The following is a 14,386-nucleotide window of genomic DNA, read 5'->3' as shown; positions in this document are numbered from 1 at the left end:
TGTATATGTGTGTACACATGCCTCTTTGAGTGAGTGGTTGGCTGAATACATTTGTGATTCAGACATGATGAACAATTATTCCTCCCTAATGGCTTTTGATGGTATTGATTTCAGAGAAGCAAGCATTTGAGCATGTACTAATGCCTATTTGGAGCATCCGTATTTTGAATCACAGCATGGGGTAAGTTTATCCTCAAATGATATACTTTTGTGTACTTGTGTAGGTAAAGCTGTACACCGTGGTGCCATATTTATACAGCCTGAATAAAACAATGCAGGACATGGAGCCCCAAAAATAGTGTAGGAGCTGTGTTAACACCTAGGTCTCAGGAGGGGGCTGCTTAGAGAATAAGATAAAGGACACTTTCTAGTACTGCTAAATAGTCCTTTCATGACTGTCCTCTACATAGTAAAGTACTTACTATTTGGTCAAGGGTTGATAACAAACACCCTTGCTGGAAAACACACATAGACAGATATTCAAATATCAGTTGTTTCAGATATGTGTACTGTTAACTCAATCTGTGAAGTTGCGAGTAGCACTTTATCTTTCTATAAATTACTACTTATTGCATCATCTTTTATCAGAAGTTGAAGAAAATGTAACAAAAAGTAAAGAACAACTCCCAGAAATCCATAAGGATTTCCTGTGGGTAGGTTTCATCTCAGTTGTGCCAGAAGGCCAATTAAAAGCCAGTGGGGGAAAAGACAAGGGGGCTTTGGGTGTGAGAGTGTGTGAATATGTCTGGGACAGAAGAGGGGATGCTGGAGACAAATGAAGCAGCAGATTGCATGAGTGGACCTGCAGGCTTCCTCAAGAACAGGAGACAAACGACACACTGTGTTCTCTGTGAGGTCTCTGTGGTCCAGATGTGTGACATTCTGTTGTGGATGAATTAACTGTGTGTACTTGCAGTGCACATTTCTCCCCATTATCTGAATTGATCTAATCCATTTCTTATCCATGAAGTGTTATTAAATACCTATTTTGCAATGTGAAAATGTTATATCTACATTTCATAAACACCTTTTCAGACAGCATCTCACAGGTATGTGTTGCATTCTTTCTCTTTTGTTTTTTCTTTTATATTACGGCTCATTTTTATAGGATCCAGCAGTTCATAATTTTTTTCTTAAACCCTAATTTAATTTAACCTAAGTTTTTCTAATGAAGTCCTAATGAGAAAAAAAAACCCCTGATATTATAGGTTAATTACTTTATAAAATGTTTGTAATCACATGACAGAAATTTAAATTGGTATGCCAGCAACAGCGTTTTCTCTTAAACAAATACATGTTTTAAAATTGCTTGCCAGGAACTACAGAGGGAGACACTCCACCCCCAAACCCCCACCCTCTTTTATTCTCCCTCCCTGCCTCTGATTCACACTCTCACTCACACTCGGTTGCACACATGCCAGGATCCTCACACTGTACCTGAGCACTCCACTCCACACAGCGACCACCCACGCTGGGATCCAGTGCGCACACGAGACGGAAAGAGTGGAAGGAACCCACTGCCTTCCACAGCTGCACAGATCCTTGGAGTCTCTTCATCATCTTCCCCCCACCAACACCCCATCATCATCACCACAGTCTTTTCACGCCAGTTAGATCATGAACTTGCTCTTTTCGGGTTGCTGAGGAGGGGAAATCGAGCTCCGAGGAGTGGACGAGGCGGTACTTAAGGTAACGCACTCTTCAGTCATCATGTGTGACTGTGTGTCACTGTAAACTTGTGTTCGCTGGCAGTGAATGATCAATTGTCATGTCCAGCGCTGGATTCAAGTGTCTCCCGAAGTGCTGGTGAGTTTGAAGTAAATCATCCTGTCGCCTCGCGAGCGCGCTGAGAGAGCGAACGAGCGAGCTTGTATTGAGTCTTGCGCGTGTCTCTCAGAGACAGGGCTGTTCTGCCTCCTATATTCGGCATCGCTCTGTGAATTGGGACTGGTGTTCCTTTGGGTATTGCGCTTTGAAAGCAGCTGTTTGACTTTTATAAATAGCTCCATATATTTGCATTGCAGTGTGGCTCTGGGAAATCGTGACCACGCTCAAATGAATAACATTTATACATTTAAGTTCCCTGGGGTTCATCACAAACAGCTGTGGTGAGCGCGCGCTCCTCATGTGGACAGCGTGGAAGAGCATAAACGATTCAGGATTAATGAAAATAAGTCCACAGATGGTTTGAGGAGACCGAGAGCAGACACTTAAGTGTTTTCTGTCTTTTCTAGCGCACCCGTGCAGGTGACACACAACACAGGCCGATTAGACGCAAACAATTTTTATAATAATCAATCTTTGAGGACACTTAGTTGAATACCTTGATAAAATGTTAATTGTGGAAAGTCCATGCAGCTAAGAAGTACACAACTGATATTACTACACTGCAAGAAATCATATTCTTAATGAGATTCATTTTCCATTTAAAATATTTGTAGCGCACCCGTGCAGGTGACACACAGCACACAGCATACAGTGAAGTGAAGTGCAGCCAGTGCTGAAGACCAAATGCATGGAGTCTTTCTTTCTCGGTGTTTTTTTCTTTTTTTCTTTTTTCTTTGTAACAAAGACACTGTTTTTAAGATGAAGATGGTTGTGTCCACTGCAAGACTCCTTAAAATAAAAATATTCAAATAGTTTAATCGTAATGTTTAAGAATAGCACCGTTTTTTTTTAAAAAAATAGCCTATGCGTGTATTTTGAGTGTTTCATATTTGATTATGTAATGTAAAACATAATGTTATAAATAGTGTTGAGACTCAAAATCCTCTTTGTTGTTCCAGTTAAGACGTTTTAATTCATTAATTGAATAACAGTTTTGTTCAATGTTCTTATATTTAAATGCTAGGCCTATTATTGCTGTATTATTGCTTTAGAGAGGAACACATTTGTTGGCTATAGAGAAAGATGTGTATGTCAACATACCTTCTCCATTGTGTGAAACTGAAAACTGATCCATTGTCTTCTCTGCTGACTCCAATTATGAGCAGTCGATAAATCGAAAGCTGAAACCCTCGGCGTGCACAACAACTTACAGATCTAAGGTAACTAATTAAAGGTGGCCATAACCAATGATTTGCAAGGTATAATTTCATTAATCCAGCGCCAAGGTTTTTTTTTTTTTTGTCATTCAAGTAACTATGAGATCTGACAGTTTATGTCTGTTAGAAAAGGCGCGAATCGCGAGATCTCACCCGCGCTTTCTCCAAACATTATTAAACTGAGGAAGATTAAACTGTTTTAACCTTTTCTTTCTAGACATTTTCTCTGTATACTTGGTACCTTTTTGTTGCACATAAACATTTTAATCATAGAAAGTAGCTTTTAAGATGTCCACAAAAGTCCTAATTTACTCACTCAAATGCTGCTCCAATTATATATTTATTTGTTTGTTTGTTTGTTCACAAAAGGAAATGGATGAAAGAATGGAGGTTATAGTTGTTAACCCAAGTGACATGCACTATGTAGGATATTTAACTATCTAGTGTATGAGCTTAATTTTGTCAAAGAAGTGTTAGACTCTTCCTATGACTGAAATAAGTGCATTATCCAGGTATTTAAAGTAGGCCTACACATTTCTTGTTGAAATTTGCAGTGTGAACAGACTACTTTCATTTAATAGGCCTACTTTGAAAAATAAAAAATAAAATACTTTGAATAATTAATGTACAAAAGTTGGGGGATGCACCTTATAAATGTGAAGTTCTATATACTATAACGGCGGATCACATGAATCACCTTATAGTAGCATATTCTTTTTCAGTTCTTATACATTTTCAGATGTTTTCTCACACCATAGTGAATTACTGAATATGAACTTGATGGTGAAGTTCCAAACGGGAAAAAAGCATCATAAATTAGTCCATGCTTTTTCAAAGTCTTTGACAGTATTTTGAGGAACATAGTGCAATTCAGGATGTGTTATTGAAAATACTCCCCCGTGCTTTCTTAAATCTCATTCACCCTTTCACACCAACAACTGTAGATATTCAATTCATTGTCTGGGTGGCACAATTGAATCTATTCTGCTTGATGATCTCTTTTCTGTTCTGTCTTTTCCCCACAGAGACAGAAAGAGAGCTCAAGAGACCAAGCATGGCCCAGGCCTCTCAGGACCTAGGTGCAGTGGGCGTGGCCGACCCAGATGAGGACTCACCCAACATGATTGCTTACAGGAAGGTACTGCTGCATTGCATTTAAATTTGATATTTGCATTTTATATTATTTGCAATCGTCAAAGTCTTTTCAGCAAGTTAATGCTTGAAAGGAAAAGGAATTTGGTCAGCAAATGTATATACAATGAGGGCAGGGCAGACACACAGAGTCAGGAATATTGCTCTGTACTGGATTTGAATTTGAATTGAGTTTATTTGTCTGTTTGCTGGTGCATTGTCATCCCTTGATATTTATTCAGTTTATTTGTGTATAGAATATTTCATTTCGTTCCTGACCCTTATGGTCACTGTGAGTAAAGTGAAGTTGCCTAATCTTAGTAAAACTGTCTACTAGGAAGCATATAGAAAAATGTTTCTTTAGAATGCAAAGAATTTCTGGATGTGCATTAATTGTACCATCCATGGCTCCAGTGATAAACCTCTGTTGCTATGTTTCTTAAGAAAAAGCGGCATACATTTGCCATGCCAGTTTGCTGTATTCGATCATGTGTGGTTAAGATTAATTCTGATATCAGGAGAAAATAGATGTCAGGGAGTGATGAATTTCATAGTGTTGGCATTCTTCAAAATCTCGATCATATCACAAACAGATACTAGCTTGATGGTAACCAATTTTCTCTCTTCACTTGAGTTTTTCTATAGAAATTATAATTATTTGCTTTTTTTGCTTTTTTTTGCTTGACCAGTTAGCTATGGACCACCCACAAGCAAGTCTTTTATTGGAAAACCAAGTGAAGCATATTTGATGCCAAATGATTAGCTTCTATCTGAGTGGAGATAATCAGCTCAAGCTGGCGCAAATATATTGAGCCCAACTGTAGTGAGATTCAATTGCCAAATTGTTAGAGAAACTTTTCTTGTGGACAGTGTACCTTTTAGATTAAGCCGATTAGACGCAAACAATTTTTATAATAATCAATCTTTGAGGACACTTAGTTGAATACCTTGATAAAATGTTAATTATGGAAAGTCCATGCAGCTAAGAAGTACACAACTGATATTACTACACTGCAAGAAATCATATTCTTAATGAGATTCATTATCCATTTAAAATATTGCTAATTTATTTGAAGAGCAGCAATGCATAAGATATTAAGACTTGTTTTCTGAGAATGGATCCTCAACATGAGTGTATTAAGTCTTATTACATCTGTTTTAAGTATAAACAAGTAAAAACATCTGCCACCGCAGTAAGACAACATGCACTTAACTTCAAGATGCAATCTATGAAAGTCTTTATGTTGTATTTTTAGATATTTGTACTGGAAGGTATGTCACAAAAGAAGAAAAAAAACGTGGTAAAAACAAATAATTATTGCAGCGTTCTGTAAATATTTTATAAATGGCATTATAGTTAATATGTTGATGAATATTATCAGACCAGGTTTGGATGTTTTTATCATTAAAAACACAAGTCTGAATAGTTTAAAAGCCGTTTTCAGACTGTACAGTGCTTTAATGTACTTTAGTGGATCTTTGTACTTCCTGTTATGACATATGGGGCTCTTAAGATGTGAGTGTGGTTGACACAGAAGAAAAATGTCTACAGTGAAGGCTTGGTGAGCTCATGAATAAGACATATTGTACAGCACGTTCCCAATCTCAGTACCCTTGCAAGAGTCAAGACATTTATTAAGAATATTTTATACTTAAAGGAAATGCACTGAGAGAGGATATAAAGAGAAAGTCCATCTTGCTGTCAGTCATTTTATGATTGTGTTGAACTTGGATGGAGAACACTGACCTGCAATGACATGATTTCATTGGCCCGGTGATTGATAGCATGCCGTTTCTTTGGGAACTTACTACCTCACAGGGATATGAGATGGGCACCAGATGGCTAACAATATGATCTAGAACAATGGAAGAAATGTCCAGTGTACCTATGGCATGAGCATGAGGTCACAGTCAAATAGAGTGCTATACTTCTGTGTAGAAACACATTAAAATGCCCAGTCAAGTCTCTCCTGGAAAATGTGTATACTGTCTGTCTCTTTCTCGCTGTGACCCACACTCTTAAAAATAAAGGTTCTTTATGGTTCCATGAAAAACCTGTAACACATCTGCAACCTTTTAATTTCAGAAAAGCTTATTTACATTATTGAAATGTTCTTCAAAAGTGATTCTTTTAAGAACTGTGCACTGAAAGGTTCTTTCGGGGAACCCTGTTTTGGAAAGTTTATTTTTAAGAGGTGTACAGCGTTGGTTGACTCCTCTATTCCACACTGTTGAGGTGGTTGTTGTCTAGGTGCGCGTATTGTTCTGCTTTGGGAGGAGAAACAAGAAAGGATAGCGTGTGCATGTGTAAACAGACACGATTAACCTGGATGTGCAGTGAAACAGGACTGACTTTGAAGAATTTAGCCATTAAGAGAGCATGCAAATCCCCACGGGGCGAACATCATTACCATGTGCCAGAGATGCAGAGAAAGAGGGTGAGACTATGGAAGAGAGCATTCAGTGGCTTGTGGAGACATTTTTCTTCCCAATATGCAACTCAGTCAGCCTTTCTCAAACTGATAGCAACCTCTGTGTTTTCTGTTCTGGTGCGTGAACACATGCTGTGTTCTTACAGCTTGAAAAAGACATTCTTCCCCCTGCATGGGGAATGACTGTAAGAAGGCTATTATTTGCTTCTAAGAAAATATAATGAGACAAAATGCCTCAAGGTAAGTCTGTTTCCCTGACACCCACTGACCCTTTCAAATACGTGCAGAACTAAGTGAGAATCTGATATGCTTATCAACAACTCTGTTGGGGCAGCAGAGTTATTCTGTATATTTGACTTCCCTGGCAACCTTTAAGTCTTTATTGTATTATATAAATGTAATATCCTTTGGATGTTGTTTCTTATAGCAGTTCCCAGTGCAGCTTCATATAGTGAGATACATGGAATTGTTTGCCCGCCTCTGCAGAAACTTATCTGCCAGTTTCCCCCAAAACAGCAATTAGAATGGGAAGCTGTTCTTCCAACATAAGCTCAGTTGAAAGTCATCAGCGAGTCAATAATGTGTCTTTTCCCATGCTATTCTTCAATCTCTGGCATGTGCAATATTTGATATGTATACAATATATAGCGCAAGTTTGATACGTATACAATATATATATAATTCATCAAAAGTGATAGTAACATATCATAACCAGAACACACAACCTATAGCAAATGAATAAATTAGCCAGAGAGTATTGGGTTCTGGCATACTGGGGCATTCTCTATCAAGTGCAGTTTTCCAGCAGAAGACAACCAACAAATAATTATACACAAGATTTATGTCTCACTTTCATTTTTACAGCGAAAAAGGGCTCAGGCAATTTTCCTGGCCGATCATCTCAGGAAAACAAAGCTGACTAGGGAACTGCTGAAGCTTTATTCATTTAGTTTTAAGGGAACTGAGCCGTTGATTTGCAGGTAGCCGGAGATATGACCTGTGTGACTATCTGAACTAAGTGCATTTATCACAGTGCATTTTTTTACATGTTAGCTGTCAGTGTTATAGTCCACTGTTCACTTATTAAAAATAAGTTAGCCATTATATTATAAAGCAAAAGGCTTATTTATATAAATGAATTTGCCATGACTAGGCAAATTTTACAATCCAAAAGACATTAAAGACTTTTTTTTTTTTATAGTGATTAATTGGATTGTACAAGAGTCTGTCCTTGGAGCAGTCTGGAGTTTAGTGTCCAGTTTAAGAGCCCAGTGGTCACAGAACAGCGCTGGGATTTCAGCAACTCTATTTTCAGGGTCAGACCTCTTTTGGATTAAACCTGCAACCATCGTGTTAGCAAATTAGAGGACCACCACTTCAAATTTGCATGTGGTTTTCCATTTCTGTGTCCTGTTTAGAGACCATGACAAAAACATGCTGAACGTTGCTAGATCTAATCAAGAGCAACAAAGCAAATCTTTCACAAATCGTCTTTTTTTAAAATTGCAGGTATAAAGGATGAACCAGGTGGGCAGAAATATACTTTGGAGGCTTTTGAAGCTAATTATATCAGTGGAGCCTATTATCATACCATATTCAGCTGTAATTAATTACTATCATCCTAAGTCTGTGCTACAGTGGACATTTTTGGCATAGACATTTTTCACATCCGTAGTGAGCAATGTATTTCTCCATATTTGATTTGGTATGAAAATGAAGTGAGGGTAATGATAAACGAAGGGTGTGGATATGCTGAAGAAGAGCGTTCTTGTGCTGTAGTTGATAGATGAAGTGAGACGATTTATTATAAAACAGCAGTAGCTTGATGTGCTCCTCATTACCACTTCACACAAGCAGACAGAAAGGACACGTGCCCCAATATTGCTTTTTTTCTTGTGTTTTTGCATTTGTATGTAAGCAGGTTTAGCTTTGTGTGTTTGTGTGAATTCTGACAGCTCGGTTAATTATTTCTTTCAAGCTCTCAGATGCTGCCTCCAGCTAAGGGCTCCTACCTGGCTTTTGGCACTAGCAAGCACATGCATGAGTTTGGTACTGAACCAGAATGCTGAATTTGTACAGAATTAGTTGTAAGGACTTTGGGGAAGTGGCAGGGATTTGGATCTGCTTTCAAATGTTTTTTTAGGAGAATTCAAGGGGGTCGCTGAACTGGATTAAACTCTCGAGTAAGCAATTATACAGTTTCATTTGAGGTCAGAGGAAGGTCTCATGTTTCATCCGTACTTTTTTGGATGTGTAAGCTCCTGCCTCCATCCCTGTGACGGCTATATATCAGGGCCATGGTAGTGCTGGCAATGTTTTTCTCATCCTTTTATTGGTTGTTTAAACACAAAAAGAGTAATTTAATTATTGATCTGATGTATCCCAGCAGAAGCTTCAATATGAAGCATCCTAAATCTGTTTGGCAATTTATGCAGATCGGCTGGTATGGACGAGCTGCATTCATTATTATTTTCTCATTTGAATATTTATAGTAAATCAATTACTGAACCATATTAAAAGACAACAACCTTTGTGACCTATAGCTTCTAAAAATAAAGGGATAGTTCACCCCAAAATGTAAATTATTTTATTATTCACACACCCTCATGTCATTCCAAGCCTGTATCTGCTTTGTTCTGTGGAAAATAAAAGAAAATATATTGAAAATGCTGGTAACCAAACAGTTCCATTTCCCATTGACTTCCATACAGCTGAACTTAATGGGAATCAAGACTGCACCAACATTCTTCAAAACGTATATTTTTTGTGTTCCGCAGAAGAAAGAAATGCATTCAAGTTTGGAACAACATAAGGGAATTAGAGACAGTTTCAAGATTTCAAGAATTTTCATATTTGATTATACCTTTAATATCACAATGAGATTGGTATCAGCAACTTCAGTTGTTTTGGTGTTTAGGCTCATAATAAGAAGAACAGATGTTAATATTGTTGCAGTATGCGGTTTTGTCTGGACCAGTCGCTATTGGGCTACATTAGCATATGGCTGTGTGTAGCTTATTGTATGCTGAAACAATCATATAATTTGCAGTTAAAAAGACCCAGAGCCCTACTTTCCAAGGTGTTTTTTCATGAGCATAATGAAAGTGGCCATTTCAAAGGCAGCAGTTCTATGAAAATGGCATGAAGACCTTTTCATACTATGGGTGCGCACAGACCCCTTCTTGTGAATCTGTTATGAGCCAGGCCTCACGCATTAGGTTTAAAGATTTGTATTGAAGGCTCTTTGGAACAATAAAATAATACAACTTTACTTACAATGCACCTCTTCAAAAGAGCACCTGGTTCTTCATGTAATTAATTGTTTATTGTCTAAAAAGATAGCCCACATGTTTTCTCAACCCCTTTGAGTGAAACTTTGATTCCAGGTAAATTTTACACTTAACCCTTACTGGATACACTTTCTGTATTTCAAGGAATAAATTTCCCTTTCTTCTCTCAATTTAATAAAAAAAATAATATATATACACATGTAAGCAAATACCCTTGATCAAGTAAGAGAAAAAAAATAATTTCACAGCTTAATCTTCAAATTTTGTGTTTCAGTACTTGAGGTTTCATTCACAAACTTGTGAATGTGGCTGAATTCAGTAATCACAACGGAATAGTTAGTCACTCAGTCTCTTCCAATTAGATCCTTCCAAAGAGAATTTTGAAATGCGCTGTTTGTCCTACTAATTTACTTTCCTACCGTCCAGTTCAACACAGCAATGTCGATGTCATTCAGTAGCACTTGTTGGAAACTCCTTGTGGCTCGCCAGTCCTTACTCCTTCCGTGAACACGAGAGTTTGGACGAAATCCAGAGACTCCATTCCGTGAAACATCGATCTCCAAACAGCGTCATCTCAGAGTTATCAGCACACACTCGATAAGGCAATGATGAACTCGAACCAGAAGTAAAAGAAAACAAGAAAAAAAAAAAAAAACCTGACCTTGAATAACAAGGTCATAAAATCATCATTAATATCATTTTCAGAACAAGCACATATAACTACGTCTAACAATGTGACAAAATCACAATTAAATTTTTTTCAAATGTATACAGAAACATAAAATGTATCCCATGTAGTCTTACAAGAGAAAAAAAAAAAAAAACGTTCACAATTAATTACCCAATAACAGCATCTTTTCTTATTTTTCACTTATGTGAACCTTTCACAGAGTAACACATGAAATAGTTAACTCACCAAGACCACGGATGAGATCGACTGTCTTAATCTCTTGTAGTTCAAACTCAGTTTCCACTCGTCTTTCACTCCTCAACTTCCTGAAATCGATTTTCGATCTAAAACGTCTTTTGCTTCTTTATGAAACGCTTAATTAATGGATAACACCCTATGCATTAAAACGAGGCCTCCTCTCTGCAATCGAAATTCAAAACGACTCAACAGTCTCTTATTTTTATCAACTTTGCTTCTAGTCTCGATACATCGTCTTTAAATGATTATCACTCGTGTTTTAATCAAATATTGCTACTTGATTAATCAAATTTTTACATATCAATCGGAGAGAACTGAAACACCTCCGTTCGCTTCTGTTCCAACGAAGCAAGAGATATAAAATATGCTCTTATTGGCTATTTCAGAGCTCATGAACATAACTACTCCCAGCTCATCTGATTGTTGGTAACCTGGGTTACACTTGGTACAAAAACAAATAGAATCCTCTAGAATTTCCTTTTTGCTTAACATTTTTCATGTGACTAAACTGTTATAACAAGAAAAAATAACATTATGCCTACACTTCATAAACCATGCCCAGTTCTACAGGGGTTATAGACCAAGCAAAAGCATAAGCACCTCTGTTGTGACTGCAATAATAAGTCATTGGGTGAAATGCTCTGGTGCGTATTTGTTCAAAGGTTTCTATTTACAGTAAGTTTTTGTGTGCGAGGTGTTTAAGTTAGAATTCACTCGCCTCTCAAATTGCCAGAGTTTTTTTGTGTACACTTGTGAGTCCTCTCATTAGAACTAACAAAGTGTACTGTACGTGTGATATAAAAAAGGAGATTCACTGTGCAGTGTAGAAAGCTTAATTGATTATAAAGTAACTTTGTGAGATTGTGATTAACTAAGATTGGTGCCAGTTTTTATGATTATAAAGGGAGCACTCTTTCTATGCTATATATAATCCATTCAGAATTTCAATAAAAGTTTTGTTTTTCATGCAGCTAAGAATCCAAAGGCGTTTCAGGAGTGACGTCCGTAAATGAAAGAGTTACTCTTGAAATTGTAATAAGTAATAACCATAGCAATGGATGTGGGGGAAAAAAAGTGTTAAAAAAACACATGTGCATTAACACTAAACATGAGTTGCAATTAATCAGCAATTCAATTCATCAACAATGCAATGATAATAAAGCAGTACATAGCTACCACATAGCAATTAAAATATGCAATACAAAGTATTAGCACACTAGCTTACTTACCATTATAAAAGTTGAGGGTGGCGGGTCTTTGAGTGCAATCTCCTGAGAACTTTATATTTCCACTCATGAAAACTCTTTTCACATCATGTGATTGAACTTGTTACACTTCAATTTAAAATGTGTTATTATTGGCTTCCTATTAAGTTACCGTTGTAGAGATTAGTGACCCTTTGAACTAAATGCTGCTGAATATGTGGGCTGCCAAAGTGTTTATCGACTGGATCAGCAGAGTTGACGTTCTTCTTTTTCAATAGTAAGTCCGCTCGTGACTCAAGAGTGAGAAAGATTAATATTAAATCTGTTTATCTTAGCAATGCCAGATTTCCTTACATTTGTTTGGCAAAGTACAACAGTAATCCATCCTGATTCTTACGTAGCTTTTTTGTTATGAGCAGTATATGGAGGCCACACTAATCTGATGGATAAGAAACTGCCATGCAAATAAACTACTGGGTCCCACATGGCGGTGATGTAGTTAAGTCTTTTTTTTCCGTTTGCTCTTAGAAAAATACATTGTAAATGAGGAGATGCTACTGCAAGCAATTCATCATTAAGATTCACTCCGATTTACCAGTGCAAATAATGCAGAAAATAGTAAACAATGAAGCAATAATTTAAATGATTTATTCATATTGTGGCACATGCTGGAAAACACTACGTATATATACACATACAGTACACACACACACACGTATATTGCTGGACCTTATGTTTTCCATGTGTGTGTGTGCGTATGTATTTTTTTTTTCAGAAGGTGATATGGTACAGTTTATAAATGGCACTTAATGTCATAAGGTCAAAGACCTCTGCTCTCTGTTCTTAAGGAACAGCTCTAAATTAGGCCTGTGATACGACATCCTGTAACCTCAATGAGGAATGACAGATAATTCTGGGTCTTTTTGTTGTGGCTGATTGACACAGAGAATCTTTGTTTTCGTAAGTCATGTAGATATATTGATGTTGAGCTGCAGTCAGTGTATTGGCCACAAGCAAATCGTTCATCTTATTTAACAGAGATTCAAAGCCTCAGCGATTCAGAATGCAGAATGCCCTTGATTATGAATGTCTCCCTTGTCACCACACTCCCTTTTAAGTGTTTCAACTGGCAGACACCGATAAGGCCAGTTGCTGTTTGAGTTGATGAGCTGCAATCGAGTCCCGGTGGGCTGCTGTTTCTTTCAAATATAGGATAAAAGGTGAGATAGGGAGCAGAAAAGAGAAAGGGGAAATTAGGTGAAGAGCACTGAAAGTGACATTTGATGTGTTTACTAAAGGCTATCTGACAGCATATAGCTCAACGTTGCATTGAAGGATTAGCATAGCAGACTTCGGCATTTTAACCATCCACACTAAGTCACAGCCTGCACCTTGTTGGCATTCTGAATGCCAGCCGCCTACCCTCACCTGTGACCTTCCTGTTTAATACAGAAAAAGGCAGTAACCTAACCTCAGTTTACATTATTCTCATGTAGTCTTCCAAGGGGTCTTCTGAAATCAAACCTATTTGAGCTCCTTGTGTAATGATGCATTTAATCCAGGTCGATTCAACAAGGGAAGAGCGCTGCTATACTGCACTGTCTCACATAGTCACGCCACAGAGACAAGTGCCGTAATCACAGAGAAAGTGCCAGAAAGCTAGGCTGGGTGATGGATAAATAATTGAAGTGTGGGATGGCAGGATTAGAGGCTGGCATTGAAGGGCGCAGCTCTGTAAAGTTGTGCGTGTATGTGCATGAATGGTTGATGAAGACAGCTGTGGGACAGTTTAAGAGCTCATTAAGATGCTTTTGCAGAGTCCATTGTCCATTGTGAAGAAAGCCTAAGGGAGACAGAGGAAAAAGTGCAGGCGTGAGAACCGCCTTCGGATTTCTGTGTGTTCATTTGTTTTGTGACATGAAAGTAGTGATTTTCTTTAGTCAATGATTTTAGTTGTCTGAAAATATGAACTGTATGTTTGTTAAGATATTGTCATCTGCTGGTATTTGCTTAAATAGTTCACTCAACAAAATAAATCTGTCATGTCATTTATATTTTTCCGAACCTGTATGGCTTTCTTTTGATCGGTGGAACATAAATTATGTTTTTGTAGTATACTGAAAGTGGGGTCCAAAATAATTCATACTAGACAATTCATTGTATGGGGAAAAATGTTTGTTTTTTAAGGCTTGTTCAAAAGGTCTTTTCTTAGAGAATAACATAAAGTCATAAAGGTTTGGAACGACATGAGGTAAAAATATCTGCTAATTTAATGAATGTAAATGATGTCGCAAATGCAAAGAACAGAAATAAGACTCAACAGTGCCAGTGAGTTTGCAAAAATCACACAGAACGG

The 14,386-nt window shown here is 37.4% G+C and overlaps 1 protein-coding gene across 2 annotated transcripts in view; it reads left to right on the top strand.

Annotated features, from left to right (window-relative positions):
• Nucleotides 1-1,407: 1,407 nt before the first annotated feature.
• The window catches only part of LOC127938603 (regulator of G-protein signaling 6), a 57,695-nt gene continuing 44,716 nt past the window's right edge, over nt 1,408-14,386 (top strand). For both annotated transcript variants that reach the window (XR_008148748.1, XM_052535319.1), the window contains exons 1-2: nt 1,408-1,689; nt 4,070-4,182. Coding sequence is in view for 1 of the 2 variants with exons in the window: in XM_052535319.1 (XP_052391279.1) it covers nt 4,099-4,182 (84 nt within the window). In the remaining variant the exon portion in view is untranslated. The remainder of the gene's footprint in view (nt 1,690-4,069; nt 4,183-14,386) is intronic.

The sequence above is a fragment of the Carassius gibelio genome, chromosome A20 (genome assembly GCF_023724105.1).
Source record: "Carassius gibelio isolate Cgi1373 ecotype wild population from Czech Republic chromosome A20, carGib1.2-hapl.c, whole genome shotgun sequence".
NCBI classification, from domain to species: domain Eukaryota; kingdom Metazoa; phylum Chordata; class Actinopteri; order Cypriniformes; family Cyprinidae; genus Carassius; species Carassius gibelio.
This window is presented reverse-complemented; position numbering and strand designations above follow the sequence as displayed.